Source organism: Cynocephalus volans, chromosome 3, assembly GCF_027409185.1.
Source record: "Cynocephalus volans isolate mCynVol1 chromosome 3, mCynVol1.pri, whole genome shotgun sequence".
NCBI classification, from domain to species: Eukaryota; Metazoa; Chordata; class Mammalia; order Dermoptera; family Cynocephalidae; genus Cynocephalus; species Cynocephalus volans.
The window spans coordinates 66,387,539-66,404,556 of record NC_084462.1 but is presented as its reverse complement, the minus strand read 5'-3'; the positions used below and the strand labels follow the sequence as shown (position 1 = coordinate 66,404,556).

Below are 17,018 nucleotides of genomic sequence, written 5' to 3'. Positions count from 1 at the left end.
TGAGAAAATGTTTGTGAAAATAGCCTTTTCATATCGAAAGAACCATACATATGTAAAAATCTTATTTCACAGATAACCAAGATGACAATGTTCCTGTAAGAAATCATAGGAAAATAAACAAATATTAGATCTTAGCAAAAAAAGTACATGGGCTTGTCTTCAGGGGAACAAAATCAGGGCCACAGCAGACAGCAGTGAGTGCCTGGGGTCTGAGGAAGCCAGGGAGAAGAGCAGGAGGCCCACCTTGGAGTGGCCAAGAAGTGGTGGCTCTGTGCTTCCCACATACCCAGATGGGAGCTTTCAGGTCCCTAGACATGGAGGAGAGGACAGCTCCCCTGTGGCAGCTCAGCCCAGCCTTGCCCTGCTCCAGCACCTCCCTCTGAGTCCTAAGGGCTCAGTCACACCATTGGGGCTTAAAAATCACGCTTAAAAATCTGCTTCTGCCCCACCCCCCGTCTTGCTCTTACTGCCACCTGCTGCTACCCCAGTGCCTGCGCTGCTGTTCTCCCATCCCGCACCCTCTCCTCGGCCTGCCCCATTCTACCCTTATCCAACCCTAGACCCACCCTGACTTCCAGCCCCAACCTTGACCACTCTCCTTACTTCAAAGTCTAACCTTCGCCCTCCCACTCTGACCTCAGCTCTTTCTCCACCCCACACCCCAGTTTCCTCCAGCCCCTATCCCTAGAGTAAGGGGTCCTTTCTCACCATTCTTCACTTCTCACTATTAAGGAAACTCCACAGCTAGTGAGTGTGGGACCCCGGCTGTGGCTCACCAAATGTCAAGTCAGAGAGGATGGACTTTGCCCAGCAAGAATGGGAACCACTCTAGGGCTGCTCCTAGACTCGGCCAGCAGAGGGCGCTGCAGCCCCATCCACTAGCAGCATAGACAGGACCCGGCGGGGATCGTGGTGCTGGCTCAGGAAGCTCAGTCCTTTCTCAAGGGCCATGATTACTTTCCGTGGCATGGGAGGTAACTTTAGTTGGGTGGTGCATGGAGTAACAACTTTTAAATGTTTAACCTTTTATGTTTATGTTAACATCTATTAGAAAAAATATAACCAACCTATCAAAACTGATTTCTGGGATACAGTTGCTCAGAATGATGGTAAAGTGGGATTCTTTAAAGACCCACTTAGGACAAATTGTAAGTAACTACAAGCTCAGAAGGGGCACAGTATAGCAGAACATGTGACTGTGGATGTGAATGACCTAATATGGGGAAATACTGGGCTACCAGTGGAATTAGGGTGAGGCTCATGGGTGAGAAAGCTAAGGTTAGGGCCCAGGTTAGAACTGGGGTAAGGATAGGGTAGGGTGAGGGTGGGAGCTAAAGTTCACAGGAGGTCCAAGGTTAGGATTTGGGGTTAGATTAGATTTATTTGGTGGTTAAGGTTAGGAAGGGAGGGAGTTAGGGATTTACTTAGGAATGGAGTTAGAGTTATTCTTCAAGCTACAGGTCTTTGTGATTTTAGCAACTGAAAAGTTCATGAAACTGTGGACCAATGGGCAGAAGCTTCTGAGAAGGAACCCCTAATATGGCACCCCAAGTACAGTCTGCCCCCTCCCCAGCATCCTCTTCTAGAAGCAGCTGGCAGGGGCTCTGCCCAAGCACACTGAACCCCAGTGGGGACAATGCACACAGATCAGATCAGAGGGACCAGGGACGGGGGCAAACCTCACCAGGAGCAAGAGCCCCCCGGGAAAATCGGGTGAATCATGCTCCCAGATAACTCGACAGGAGGGTAACTACGTGCTAGACACTGTATAACCATTTAGCAAAGTAGCCTCATTTCATCTTCTCAGCTGCCCTGTGCGGTTACATCCTCATCCTCATCCTTGGAGGAGCACCTTGTCCACGTCAGTAAACCTGTATATGGCAGAGTTGAGATTTGCCTGTGGGGAGCCTGTGTCTAGATGGGCACCATCTGTGGCCCACACCGTGGCGTGCATGGCCGTGTGTTGGGGAAAGGTTCGCCTGTGTCTCCTTCCTGTGTCCTCCTGGTCTGTCAATTTCAGGTGATGTGAAAGGCAGGTCGCCAAAAGCTACCCCCCAACCTTCTGGTCCCTGTGCTCGAATTTATACTAATTCTAAATTTTTCTTTCACGACAGTGTTTGGCAACCTCTTTTTTTTTCTTGATTGTCCTCCAGAAGAGCCTTTTTAGATAATATTTTCCTAATTGTACTTCCCCCGATGAAATTTAATTTTAATATCGTAGATACTAAATGTAGATTCCTTAGGATTTTCTAGATAAAGGTCATATCATCTGCAAACAGAGGTCGTTTTACTTCTTCCTTGCACAGACATTCTTACAGACTGTCATCCTTTGGAGGGTCAGAAACCATGACAATAGCTAAGATTGTTGGCTGCCCTCCCCTTGCTGCCCAGAACCAATTTTCACCCCCTGTGGGGGGATATTGTCCCTGTGGAGAACACATGATTTGGGGTAAGGCTCCATCCACAGTTAAAATGCAAGTAAGTGGTCATGGAGACTGCTAGCCCCTGCACGTGGGTGGGGACAGACTGGAGGGAGAGGGAAGGGATTGTGGGCTGAGGTCTCTGAGGACATGCTCCCCTGGAGTGGCCTTGATCCTGGTCCCAAGCAGAGGCAGAGGCTGAGCCTGGGGCTGGGGGAGGAATGGGGACAATATCATCATTTATTTTTGTTTCTGAATCCAGTTGTCAGCTCCAGACCCACTGGATCTGAATAAAGCAGAAGTCTGTGGAGACTCTGTTGAGAGAAGGGTCTAGAATCTCAACTGACTCCTCCTGTACTCAAAACAAACAAACAGGAAGTTTGGAAGTCTCCATCCATCCTTACAAAATGTGTTTGCTGTCAAGTAAGGGGGACATTTCTTCATTCTCAGCTCAAGGAGCTTCCTTAAATTCAGAGCAGCTGACTGAACTATGCATAAGATAGTTTTTAAATATTATAAATATCCCAAACTTGACAGCCAGGCAGATTACAAAAGCTAGCCAGCTAACCACAGACATTTTACAAAGAACTAGCCAGTCAGACAAGTGCAATAAGAGATATTGTGAAATCTAGTGTCGCTGCCCGATTGTCTGAAACTGCGTTCTTTGCACAGACTGAGTGCAAAGGGCCTGGGGGTGGAATTGATTGAGAGCTGCCTCTCTCCTGTAGTTCGACATCCATAAAGCCCTGGCTGACCCCAGGGGGGGGCAATTCTACACTAAATCAGACCAACCAAGGAGGAAGCAGAGGGTGGGCAAGGCTTGGTGACGCTTGGCCCACAGTGGTCAGCCCTTGTAGAGGTGGCTAAGGAGCAGGGAATGGTGCGTGTGGCAGTGAGAACGTGGACTTTGGAGGGACCTGTGTTCAAACTCCAGCTCTGCTGTGTGACCTTGGACCAACTACTTCGCCTCTGCGATCTCATGTACAAACTGGAGATGGTAACACACATTTCACAAGCTCTGAGGATTAAAGGAGATGACGTGTATAAAATACTAAACTTAGCAAATCAGCAACATAATAAAAAATAACTCTACATCCAACACCCTAGAGGAGAAGGCGTTGTACCGATTCCCAGAAGGCACCAGAAGTACTGTCTGCTTTTCCTCTCCCCTCCACCCTCTCCCCTTCTCTTTGCTCCCCTTCTCGCTCACTCTCTCTCCTCTCTCTCCTGGTTCCAGTCCATTTAGGATCTAGGAAACTCTATCCCTAACTACTTCTCCTGTACCTTTGTCCACATTTCTCCAAGCCTCCTTGACTGTCTCCTCTACCCCAACAGGGTCACGTCGCTGAAGACTGGAGGGATTTATAGCAGTCCCCTCCCTCCTCGCCCTAACCGAGCTACCAGACAGCCATCTGCATGAAGGTCATTTTCTTGCAGCACGAGCAGGGATGTAGGTTGGACAGAGGGGGTCCTGGGAGAAGCAAATAAATACATCAAGGTTCCAGCTGGGTCTGGAGATAAGGACTCAGGGAGGTGAGGCTGAGGCGTTCACAGATGCTGCACAGGTTCACCCTTCCTAGCCGGTTCCTGCTGGCTTCCCTGGGAAAACCTATTTGAGGCACTTCAAAGGGACATTGAAGAGGACTGAACCTGGAGGTTGTCCTTCCTGGGAGGCACTGCACCAAGGAAACCTTCCTCAGTTTGGATTTGGTGGAAACAGGCATGAAGAGCGAGAATGTGACAGATCCAAGCCCAAGATGAGGCAGGCAGGCAGCAGGGACATTTAGCCTCATGGCACAAGAAGGGAAACTGGGGCCCAGAAGGGAGAAAGACTTCCAAAGTCTCACAGGAAGTCAGTGGAAAAGTAGCTACAGCCCCCTAACCCTTGATCTCCTGCTCTGGACCCCCTCACACTGAATTGTGCCTGGTTGTCCCCAAGATGTGGCCACTAGAACTAGCTTTGTCTAGGCCCAGAGTTGGGGGCACCTCTGCAACATGCCAAGACCCACCTCAGGGAGTCCTCTCCTTCCTCCAAATCTCTGCCCCAGCCAGCTGCCTGGCTGGAGATGCTCTCTCTATGGGGCCTGATTTGGGGCCGGCATCCTACTATCACAGATACTCCAATTTGAGGGCTCAACCTCAGTCTCTCCAGATGTAGGCAGGGCTCTGGTTCTGGTGCCCATGAGCACTGGAGGTGGGTACAGGGGGCTAACACAGGAGATTTGAAATGGGGGCATATGTCCTACCCCAGAAACAGCTGCCCTCATCCTTGGAGAGGCCATATCTGCCTGAGGGTCTCAAGGACCTCCTAACCAGCAAGCTCACCAATGGCAACCACGCTCTGCCTAGCCTTGACCCAGACTGCCCCAGGACAGCATCTCAGAGAAGCTGCATGCTGGGGGCGTTTCCCAGCCCCAACTGCTCTGTGACATCTCTGTTTGCCTGTCTCCCCTCCAGTAAAGTAGAGGGGTGGGGATAGGTGACTTCTAGGTCCCAAGTTCTGATGCTTGGTGACTCTGGGACTCTTTAAGGCTGTCATTACAGCTCCCTGTTTGTCCCTTCTGTAAGGTTGGTGCAGGCCTCACAGTCTCTCCAGGCTACGAAAGCTGATTGCCCACAGGTGCATAGAGAGGGAAGTTCCTGGAGGTCTCCCTGCCCCAGGGGCAGTCCTTAGCCAATGCCTGGTGACTGCTGTGCATCTGCAGGAGCCAAGCTTCCCTGCCTCAGGTCAGGAGAAACTCCACAGTGTTATTTTTGCTCTAGAGCTCCCTGGGATCAGGCTGAGGCTGAGACTATGCCTGAAATCATCCCCTTGCTTGTCTGCTCCCTCACTGGTTTCTGCTCGGGCATTTTCTTAATCAACCACTTGCACACAAAACCTTGTCTGAGTTCTGCTTCTGAGAAACCATTTCCAAAAACAAATGAGAAGAGCCTATTGACAACGAGACTGAAGGGACCCAAGAGGAAATTCACTTGTATTCTATCCTGCCACGTGCCCACCCTGTGCTGTTCTGGGCTTTGATGGGGACAGTGGATGAGAAGGCCCTGCACAGCCCTGTAGGAGCATTGAGTCTGGGGGATGGAGAAGGAGGAGGAGACCCTGGGCCCTGCCCTCATGGCATCTGCCGAAGACCACACGAGGGGGAGGGAGCGTCTGAATATGTGTTTATTGTGGCCTCTCTCCATGCCCTCATGACAGCATCAGGCGATGGAGAACCGAGGGTTGCAGAGCAGAGAGGAGTGGCAGCCTTGGTCTTTCTTCCTTGATTGATGCACCCGGTACCTGAAATATTCAGTGATCAGATTTTAATTTCCAGTAATGTTACTCCCACTGCCCCCAAATCCTACTATGTGAAGGGCCTTTGGGAAGTATTTTGAAGCAGGACTCCCCTGCCCACAGAGCAGTGCACAGCAGTTCTGGGGAGGGGGCTAGCTCCTGGGGCCCAAGTGTACCGATTGCCTCAACAGACTAGGCAGTGTGATGGGAGGAAAACACAGATACTGCCAAGGGGCATGTGGAGGAGGGGAAGCAAAGGTTCCAGACCGTCTGAGGACACCCTCCTGCCAGAGGCTCCATCAGATGGCAGCCTGCCCCCTACAAGCCCCAATTCAACCTGCAGACCGGCTTCTCCTAAAATGACAGCACCCCAAGAATGAGGGTCTCAGAGGACAGCGGCACTGGGAGGGCCTCAGGGCACATCTAGTCCATTCTCTTACCATTGCTAGAGAGGAAGCTCAAATGGAGAGAGGGCGAAGTGTTGCTGAAGGTCACTCGGTGAGTTGGGGGAACTGAAGCCAGGTCTCAGGCTGTGGAGCTCCAACCCCAGAGTGGTCTCCACCGCTTTGTGCAGCCTCCACATTCTTCCACAGACCAAGGTAGAATTTTTCCTCCTATTTTCCACCTCTCTTCTCCTGTATTAGCTCCCATACCTCCCCTCCAGTGCTCATGGGCACCAGAACCTGAGCCCTGCCCATGTCTGGGAGAGACTGAGGTTGTGCCCTCAAACTGAAGTATATATCATAACAGGTGACATGTTCAGGATGTGAAGTCACATAGGAACATCTTTGAGTTCATAAACATCTCCTGTTCATAAATATCCAACTAAAGACTGAAACTTCTACTGCTCCCAAAATAGCTTTGGATCCCAGCACAGGCATTTCCAAGAACAGATTTTTATCCTTTCAAGAATTCTGTGAAAGCAGAGGATCCTCTGGTTTGTATGTCTACCAAAGACAGTTCCTTGAACCTGGCCACACACAGCCCTGATCCTGACTCCAACCTGAGCCCTGACTCTGGTCACAGACTGTGGACATAGACTGGTCTAAACTCCAGATAAGGAAGTATCTAATATGGTTCATTATAATCATGGTCACTCATTTCAATTCATTTTGACACAATGTTAGGTTACTCTGAACGTGCAATTCCCCAGCCCTTCTATTTAAAGGGCATTTCTTGCTTGTGTTAAATATTGGGATTGACTCCTCAGTATCCATGTCAGGGCTAGATGATTACTCTAAGCCAATCAATTCCATCCCCTTTGCCGGTGACTGGTACAGAGATGAGGAGTCCTGCACTAATACATGTCGATAAGGCCCAAGGAGGCACTGGGCTTTGGGAAAGAGAATCCAGTCTTTCTATCCCACTAGCCTGTTAACGGTAAGTATAAGCTCCAGCTGCTGCTGAAGCCCTTCAATGGTACCAAAGGACACAAGCCTTAGACAGAGAGAGACAGAAAGAACCTGGGACTGCTGATGTCACTGAGCCACTGAATCAACCAGCCCTGAAGCCAGCCTTGTTTCCTGCTTGTGAGATGATACACTTAATGAGTGTCCACCCTTTGAGATGGGAATTTTGTTATTTGCACACAGAAGTATCACACATGGTCCCCTCCCCCCCGCGGCAACCTGCCCCAGCTCTTTACCAAATAAGTCCTGCCGTGGAGGGGCAGGCTGCCTCAGGATCTCTCTTCTGGGGGGAACCAGACCTGCCTGCACTGGGGTGGTGTAGGTAAGCATGCTGCCCCTCGCATGAGGGAGTGTTGCCTCTTCCAGGCAGGAATTTTCCATTTTCAGTGAGACAAGCCCAGACCCAGATAATTACATGAGCTGTCACTGGAAGAACTGTCGTTAATTTTGATGGCAATCAACGGCCTTGCCAGAATGTTAAGCTAATTTCATGAAAGCACTAGGAGGAAGGTCATGGGCTGGATCCCAGATTATTAATAATGTCAAGCTTCATTTGAACCATTCAGAAAATTCCTTCCAGTTGCCTCCAGCAAACTGCTACAGGTTGCTACTTTCCTCTGAAACCAGCAGTCTTCCCATAGGCAAATGCGGATTTTTTGTTTTGTTTTGTTTTTCCCTAGAAAATAATTAAAGTCACAGAGCCCAATAAATACTTAAACAGAATGTGGTTTTAATTAAAAACCTTCCGCCAAGTCTGCAGCTGCAGGTCTCTCTTCCCAGACAGATGCACTGATGACAGCCACAAGCATCAGAGTCTGTGTTTAAGTATCTGAAACTAGAAACCTTTACAAATAATAATAAGTAGTACTATAATTCTAATTGCTACCTATACCAATTTTGTGTGTGTGGAGGGGGCCGGTGATGAAGAAAATCTGTCTAGGGCAGAGCCAGGGTCCTTGCGCTGTGGGGGAGGCAGGACAAGCATGTAGGGGTGTGTGCAGAAGAACATCTCATCATACTTATATCCAACTCTGCAAGGCAATAATAATAACTAATTCTATTCAGATATTGTTTGAAAATAGCTAATTTGCTGAGGACTACATGCCAGGTCCTAAGTGCTTTGCATTCATCGACTCATTTAATCTTTACAGCAACCCTGAAATACGGATACTTTCATTTATGTCCTCCCCCCCACACACACACCCGGAGGCACAGAGAGGTTAAGTAACTTGGTCAAGGTTACAGAGCTAGTACATGATGGAGCTTGATGCTAGAACCTGTCCTCCTAACCACTGTATATGAGGAGAAGAGGTGGAAGAGGGGCAGGAGTATAAATATGGCCTGGTTTCCCTGAGGAGTGAACTTTCTGCTGGAAATTAGAAAAGGAAAGCAGTTCCTGGTGGGGCGGGGGTGGGGGTTGGAGGGAACACTGTGTGCGTCTGTGTGCTTTTTCAGCTGCGGAAGCTGAAAGGCGGAAAGCAGTGAGTTCAGGGACTTATCAGGCTGGAGGGCAGCTGTGGGGAAGGTCTCCCAAGCAGGCTGCTAAGCTGGGGATGTTTGATGCCCATCTGGACCCAGGCTTTCTTATTCTCAGAGGCCCTTCCCACACCCCCCGGCAAGTCGATAAAAATACCCACATGCCACATTCAAATACAAAGGCTTGTACAACTCTGAGGGCAGTTGCAACCAAATTGTTTGTACAATGTTCCATGTCCTAAACATTTAATCAAACATCTATTACTTCCAGTTTTGCAGTTTTCTTTTCCTCTCTTAGCTCCAACAGATCTTTTTCAGATCTCGGACATTTTACAGACAAAGTCATAAAATACAGGGACAGGACTGAAGAGAAGACGCTCCAGCCAGACGGGGGAGGGTGGGGGAGGAGTACAGGACACTAAGCTCCTGGGTTCGTACTAGGGGACTAGCGGCTCGAGGAGAATTCAGGGGGCGCCTATAGTGCCCTCGGAGCTGGAAACAAAAGGACGCGAAGCAGGTGCCGCGCCTGTGTTTGAGGGGAATACGGGGGTAGTTGCAGATTCCCGGGACGCAGGCTGAGTGGACACCGGAACGAAAGCTTTGGGCCTTGGTTAAGCGCGCCCCACTGGAACCTTGCGCCGCGGGACTGCCGAGCCCGGGCCAGCACTCGCCTTGGTACTGGACTCCATAGCCGACGCCCTCCCCGCCCAGTCCCCCGCAGCCGCATTGCCCCGTCTCGGAGCCGGGCAGGCGGTGTCCAGGAGGGGGCGCCCCAGACCTGAGAAGAGAGAGCTGGGGACGCAAGTGCCCTGATCAAGCGCCCTCCCGATGCTGCGGGTCGGCGATGCTGAAGTTAGAGGTCGATCTGCAAAAAGCGCTCAGGGGCTCCAGTTCTCGGCCCCTGGGTCTGTCTGGGATCAGGACCCCAGCCTGGTAAAAAGCCTTAGCCCGGATCCGACGGATTCTGAATCTGGGGCCCTCTTCGCTCCGGGCTTGGAACCTTGTATCCCACCTCCGCCCCTCCCTCCTGCCACACACCTGATTAGGTGCCTGTTTCTTTAACGATCAAAGACGTGGGCGGCGGCGGGGGTGGTATCTTCGCTCCCGGTTGCCCAGCCTTCAATAACGGTATCATTATTGTTATAAACATTAGACCCGCTTCTGCGCGCCTGGCGGCGCCGGGCGAGATGCGCGCTGTCTTCTGGCTGAGCTCGGACGCTGAACCCGGAGACGCGGCTCCCAGCTCAGGCCTCCGCGGACTCTGCCCGGGGCGACTCGGGCTCCAGCCTTGCCTGGTCGGGCACCGGGCTGTCCAGAGTCGAAGGCGGGTGTAAAGGGCGGTAAGGCTCGAGAAACGCAGGCGCTTGTCGTAGAACGGGCGGGCGCCGCAGGGGTCCGCGCAGGGTGGCCCTTGCGCCCTTAGCCGCTTTCCAGGCGCCCGGAGCCCTGTCTCCCCACTGAATGCCCCGGATTCTGCAACCTCGTCAAGAGAGCGAGGAAAAGGGTCCGCGGCCCCTGAGAGGTTCCCGCGACGCTGGAGGGCGGGTCCCTGCGGTCCAGGGAAGCTTGGGCGGATAGCTAGCGAGCCCATTCTGCCTTCCACTGCCACACTCTATTTCCCGGTCCCTCCCGCTCCCAAGTTGTCCTCCCGCCCGCCTGCCCTCTTTCTTCCCCGCCGAACGCAAAAAGAACCAGAAAAGAGGTAAAACCCGGAGGAGGTCCCACAAGCCGTGCGCCCCTCCCCCAACCCCGGAAAGTCCCCAGGACCTGCCATCAGGGACCCGACTCTGTCAGTCCCCACCGCTAGGTCTCCGCATCCTCGGGTCTCTCTTCCTGGCCAAGGCTCCCAGGACCGCCCCTTCAGGGTTCCCAAGACGTGGATAACCCTCCCAGGACGCCCTTCTTGCTCCGCAGACAAAGAAGGCCATGCCAGTCCGGCTGCCTGCGCCACCCCCCACTCCCACCCCCTACCCCTCGCCCCCCGCCCAGCCAGGCCTAAATCTCAGGGACTCACTCCCGGGATAGGGAGCCGCTTCCGGCCGTCTCATCTCAGGGTCCCGGACGGAAGGGGTCACAGTACTCTCACCCCTCGGCCCTTTTCGAAAATACCTTCCCCCAAAGGGCGCCCGGACGCCCCTGCCCCTGGATCGGCTCGGGGGAACCCCCAGCCCCCAGCAGATGGAGTGAAGTTCTGGGTTCTGAACTCCGGGTTGAGCAAGATGCGCTGGTCCCAGCCCCGCTGGGCAGCCTGTAGCGACGGCAGGAGCAGGAGAGAGGGAGGGACTCGGAGTGTGCGTGCACCAGTCTTTTCATATTTAATTTACAAAGGAGCCTCGGAACCCCCGGCCGGGTGGTCTCTTTAGATGCAGCGCTCCTCGCCTGTCTCTCTTCCCCACCCCCTTCCCAGCTCATTAAAATGCTCAACACTCAAATCGGGGTATTGATCTCTGCAGAAGCCCCAAACCCGCGCCATCGACCCACCGCGAGAGGCCCCCACGGCCCAGAGTGAGGGTTGGGGGGCCACGTGCGCCCCGAGGGCTCAGTGTCTACGACAAGGACAGGGGGGCGGGGGCCGTACATGTCTCCTGGAGCCTGTCCCCCCTGTTTGCTTCTGGTTAGCAGCTCTGTCTCCAGGGCTCTGTTGCGGGGGGGTAGGGGGGTGGAGGGGGACCGGGTTTTAGCTAAATGCCTCAACATCCCCGCGCCTCCGCCTCCTTATCGCTAAAAGAAATGTCGGGGTTTTTCAGAGAAAGGGAGCGAGAGTCGGGAACAGCGAGTCTGCTCGGGCCGGCTGTTGTGTGAGGGTGCGAGACGGTGGGGCGGTGGCGGGGCGCAGCGGCTTTAGGGGAAAGTGTGTATGGGGCTGACGGTGCGTTTGCTTGAGAGGCCGTGAGGATACTGGAGGAGGGGGAAATGCTCGGGCCTTAAGTCCTCAACCCACAGCGCTCGAGAGGAGCAGACGTTTTGTAACCATGCCCGTGTGTCACTATCCGCTGCAGCCTCGGTGCCCCATTCGCCCGAAGCTGGCAAGACCTGAGAGGCGCTTGGGTGCGCTCAGGCTGGCTTCCCAGGAGCGTCGGCTGATAACTGCGCGCCCCGCCCCACCCCGAGGTGCGCGCAGGCCGGCGCGTGGGGCCGTGGGCTTCAAGCTCTAGTTTAGCCACAAAAGACAAGACATAAAGAGTTCCGGCTTAAGAGACCGGGCTGGGGAGGCGGTGGGCTAGGAATGGGGGCGTCCCTTCCCTGCACGCCCTGCAGTGCTGAGCGTTCTCTTCGGGTTAGACTGGCGGGGGGGCGGGGGAAACCAGGGTTTGTATCTGCCCAGATCCAGGCAAAAATGGCAGGGAGGGTGAGGCGCTCTGCTAACACTATCAATTATGCATCGTGTTGAACGTGGCTTCGGGGAGGAGGCGGCTAGCAGGGGATGCGGGAGGGAAGGATCCGCGCGAGTCAGGCTGCGCGCGGCTCAGCCGGTCCGGCTCGAGGTCTGTCTGCGCCATCGCGTGCATTTGCAAAAAGAGTTTAAAGGCAAAGACACGCGCGCCCCCTCCCCCTCTTCAGCCACGCGCTTTTCCTTCCCCTAAATTCCTCAAAGATGGTTTGTCTCACGTGTTGCGGGGAGTAAAAGCGGCTGGCATTCAATTAGCAGCGAAGCTCACCGGCGCTGGCGGGACGGGCGCGTGAGGGTGAGTGCGCGTGAATGTGCGTGTGCGTGTGCGTGTGCGTGTGTGTGTGTGTGTGTGTGTGTGTGTGTGTGTGTGTGTGACAGCAAGAACGTCGTGTCCCGGGTGAAAGTGTGCCTGTGAAAATGTGTGAACGTAGCGAGAGCTCAACACATTGACGTGATTATTACATGATGATGGATAATTCTAACGTGTGAAGGTCGACTGTGTGAAGGGTGAGGGTGTGTGTGCGCGAATGTGTTTGTCCGGGGGGCCGTGTGATGAGGGATAGTGACAGTGTCAGCGTGTGTGTAAATGTGGGGGTGGAGGCGTGGATTGTGGGGGTGCGGTCGGCTGGCAAGAGCGGAGCCGAGAGCAGTGGACTTGGGACGTCCCTTGTGACCGACGTGTCTCGGCCTCAGGGAGGGTCCCTATGTCTTTAACAAATGTAGACGATGCAGGAGGTGGGAGAGGCTGTGCGCGTCCCCGCGGAGCACGGGAGCGTGCGAGGACTCTCTCCAACCTGCAGCCAGCGAGAGGTGGGGGAGAACAGACGCGAAAGGGAAAACTGAAATGGGACTTCGGGGCAGGGGAGTCCCCACACTTACCTGTGTCTTTCTCTGCCCCGCCGTTTTCCCCCACAGCCGCAGCAACAGATGCGGGAAGCTCCCTTGGGCTGTGGTCCCAGCTTCGCGACACCGAGTCTGGAAAAGAGGTTGCAGACCGAGGGCAGGGTACTGGGAGTCAGTGAGCAGCGGGTAAGCAGTGGGGACCGCCCCACAACCTCGACGAAGGTAGGGGTATGTCCAGCCTAGGGCCCTGGACTCAGTGGGAGCGGACTTGGAGGAGGGGGGAAGGGGCCCTCCCCCAGGAGCAAACGCAGTGTGGGGGACTCAGGTTCACAAAGACGCGATATGAGAGGGTCTCTGCCAAACCTCACGAGCGCCCCAGGTGGGGGCGGGGAGTCTGTGTAAGTGCGTTTGTGTGACTGGGGATGAGGTTTTATGGGGGACCTTCAGACATCCTGGGGCTGTGGAGAAAGGCGCAGAATCTTGAACCTTCTCTGGCCTCATTAGCTAGTGGCAGCTCCCATGACCTGTTGGTGGGTAACCCCTCTGTACCCCTGGGGCCCGCCAGGGCTCTGTAGGAAGCTTTCCTGACTGTTCCCCACCGCAACTGGTGCAGACATTGGGGGAGGACCTCCCTCCCCAGACGGAAGGTTGACCGACCAGCCCAGGTTTTTCCCTCCGGGAGCTGCACCCCAAAACAGGCGACTTTGGCTGTGGCCAGAGAGGGAATGGGGTATGTTTCTCTAGATCCCATGCCTCAAGCCACCCGCTGCGAGTTCATGGTATTGCTCATCTGTTCGGATTTCGGTCTCAGTGGAGGGCTGTGTGCACGCACAAGTGTGTGCCTGTGTCCCTGTGTGTGGGCCGGTCTGTGTACAGACTTGTGTCCTTGTGTCTGCCAAGTCTCATAATGAACAGGAGAGTGCTTTGCACAGTGGTAGCAAACTCTGCAAAAATGCTGGGTTCAATCAAAGGAACAATGAGGTCTCTAGGGTTTATTGTGTCCATGACCGGGTGCCAATGTGTTTGTGTGTCTATGAAATGTGTTGTGAATCTCCCGACAACGCATTGGGTCCTCTAAACCCTTGCAGAAGTTGGCGATTTGATGGCAACGCCCGAGTGTTCTGTTCGTATTGTTGTGCGCCTGCATGGGCGTGTATGCGAGTGCTGTGCGTGGGACAAAGGGTTCCAGGGAGGACAGCCGGTCACAGACAAAAATATCCTTCCTGTTTATCCATTTCACTGGGTTAAACGAAGGCTTAGAAACACAGAGAGGGGTCAGCGCGGAGCCCACTGAAAACAGGCGAGCAGGGGAGCCTATGAAGGGGCCGGCTCCAGGGTGAGCGGATATGTAGGGAAACAAGAGCGAGGTCGGGGCCGCTGGAAAAGGAAGTCAGAGTCCTGCGAGGTAGCATCCATTGAACCCTGAGACTTTTATTGAGCTCCACTCATGCCAAAGAGAGCCTCCTGGACGCAGAGGAGGTTACCAGATTTGCGCTAGACGGGTTTGCGGAAACGAGCTTGCGGAGGTAGCGCTAGATAGGTGAGGAAAATTGGAGTTCGGTGAGTCACCTTCTCTTCTCTTCCCTCGGCTTCCTTCTGCAGGAGCCGCGATGGTGCCCCTTAGGGCCCTGTGGTTGGCCTGGGCTCTGCTAGGAGTGGCCGGAGCGTGTCCAGAGCCGTGCGCCTGCGTGGACAAGTATGCTCACCAGTTCGCGGACTGCGCCTACAAAGAGCTGCGTGAGGTGCCCGAAGGACTGCCAGCCAACGTGACCACCCTTAGTTTGTCCGCCAACAAGATCACCGTGCTACGGCGCGGGGCTTTTGCCGACGTCACGCAGGTTACGTCGCTGTGGCTGGCGCACAATGAGGTGCGTACAGTGGAGCTGGGCGCGCTGGCGGTGCTGAGCCAGCTCAAGAACCTCGACCTGAGCCACAACCTCATATCCAGCTTCCCGTGGAGCGACCTGCGTAACCTGAGCGCGCTGCAGCTGCTCAAAATGAACCACAACCGCCTGGGCTCGCTGCCCCGGGATGCACTCGGAGCGTTGCCAGACCTGCGCTCCCTGCGCATCAACAACAACAGGCTGCGTACGTTGGAGCCTGGCACCTTCGACGCACTAAGCGCGCTGTCACATCTGCAACTCTATCACAATCCCTTTCACTGCGGCTGCGGCCTTGTGTGGCTGCAGGCTTGGGCAGCGAACACTCGGGTTTCGTTACCGGAGCCCGACTCCATTGCGTGTGCCTCGCCTCCCGCGCTTCAGGGAGTACCTGTGCACCGCCTGCCCGCCCTGCCCTGTGCCCCACCCACCGTGCGTCTAAGTGCAGAACCGTCGCCTGAGGCGCCTGGCACCCCCCTGCGGGCGGGTTTGGCGTTCTTGTTACACTGCGTCGCCGAAGGCCACCCCACGCCCCGCCTGCAATGGCAACTTCAGATCCCGGGTGGCACCGTAGTCCTAGAGCCGCCGGTCCTAAGTGGGGAGGACGAGGGGGACGCAGAGGTGGATAGGGAGGGGGAAGGAGATGTGGACTATCAGACGCAGACCGAGGCCCCAACCCCAACTCCGGCACCCGCTTGGCCAGCACCGCCAGCCACCCCGCGCTTCCTGGCCCTAGCAAATGGCTCCCTGTTGGTGCCCCTCCTGAGTGCCAAGGAGGCGGGCGTCTACACATGCCGTGCACGCAATGAGCTGGGTGCCAACTCGACCTCAGTACGCGTGGCGGTGGCGGCAGCTGGGCCCCCAAAGCACGCTCCTGGAGCGGGGGGAGAACCCGATGGGCAGGCCTCGACCTCGGAGCGCAAATCCACAACCAAGGGCCGAGGCAACAGCGTCCTGCCCTCTAAGCCCGAAGGCAAAACCAAAGGCCAAGGCCTGGCCCGGGTCAGCGTCTTCGGGGAGACAGAGATAGAGGTGGTGCCGGAGGAGGAGGCAGGTGAGGGAGAGGAGGCCGAAGACCAGGTCCCTGCGGATCCGGCAGAGGAGCAGCACTGCGGCCATGGGGATCCCTCTCGGTACGTGTCTAACCACGCGTTCAACCAGAGCGCAGAGCTCAAGCCGCACGTCTTCGAGCTGGGTGTCATCGCGCTGGACGTGGCGGAGCGCGAGGCGCGGGTGCAGCTGACACCGCTGGCGGCGCGCTGGGGCCCTGGGCCCGGCGGGGCTGGGGGAGCTGGGCGGCCCGGGCGGCGGCCCTTGCGTCTACTCTATCTGTGTCCAGCGGGAGGCGGCGCGGCAGTGCAGTGGTCCCGCGTGGAGGAAGGCGTCAACGCCTACTGGTTCCGCGGCCTGCGGCCAGGCACCAACTACTCTGTGTGCCTAGCTCTGGCGGGCGAGGCCTGCCACGTGCAAGTGGTGTTCGCCACCAAGAAAGAGCTGCCCTCGTTGCTGGTCATCGTGGCAGTGAGTGTATTCCTCCTGGTGCTGGCCACCGTGCCGCTGCTGGGTGCCGCCTGCTGCCATCTGCTGGCCAAACACCCGGGCAAGCCCTACCGTCTTATCCTGCGGCCTCAGGCCCCCGACCCCATGGAGAAGCGCATCGCTGCCGACTTCGACCCACGTGCCTCCTACCTCGAGTCCGAGAAAAGCTACCCGGCAGGCGGCGAGGCGGGCGGCGAGGAACCAGAGGAGGTCCCGGGGATGGGCCTTGACGAAGATGCCGAGCAGGAGGACCCAGATGGGGACCTGCACAGGGAGGAGAGCCTGGCGGCCTGCTCACTGGTGGAGTCCCAGTCCAAGGCCAACCAAGAGGAGTTCGAGGCGGGCTCTGAGTACAGCGATCGCCTGCCTCTAGGCGCAGAGGCGGTCAACATCGCCCAGGAGATTAACGGCAACTACAGGCAGACGGCGGGCTGAACCCCACTCCTGCCCGGCCCGCCGATTCCCACCCCCACCTTGGGTGCTTGGGAACAGAAGCGTGGGGCAGGCAGGACTTATGCACCCCGCCCCCAACCTTCACTTCCTCCGCCCCCTAACCACTCCCTTCTAGAGGGGAATGGGCCGAGTTCACCCTGCTCCAGCCAACTACAGCCGTAATTCTCCCGGAGCCCGAGGGCTGAATCCTCCTCCCCCCACGCCCCAGCCCAGCCAAGCACAGTGTCCCTCTCCTTTCTTCCGGTATAAGACGCCACCCATTGACTGCAAAGCGAAATCTACGCCCCTCCATTCCCATCGCGATTATCTGCGAAATCCGCCCCGCAGGCT

At 55.6% G+C, this 17,018-nt stretch overlaps 1 protein-coding gene across 1 annotated transcript; it reads left to right on the top strand.

The window, feature by feature from the left end:
* The first annotated feature begins 14,426 nt into the window (after nucleotides 1-14,426).
* Nucleotides 14,427-16,670, top strand: ISLR2 (immunoglobulin superfamily containing leucine rich repeat 2). The gene has a single exon (XM_063091810.1). It carries the CDS (start codon nucleotides 14,427-14,429, stop codon nucleotides 16,668-16,670), a length of 2,244 nt encoding a protein of 747 aa, XP_062947880.1.
* The last annotated feature ends 348 nt before the right edge of the window (nucleotides 16,671-17,018 follow it).

Bases quoted from the DNA above. Each gene is read 5' to 3' on its own strand.
- ISLR2 (XM_063091810.1), top strand. From the start codon at position 14,427: ATGGTGCCCCTTAGGGCCCTGTGGTTGGCCTGGGCTCTGCTAGGAGTG.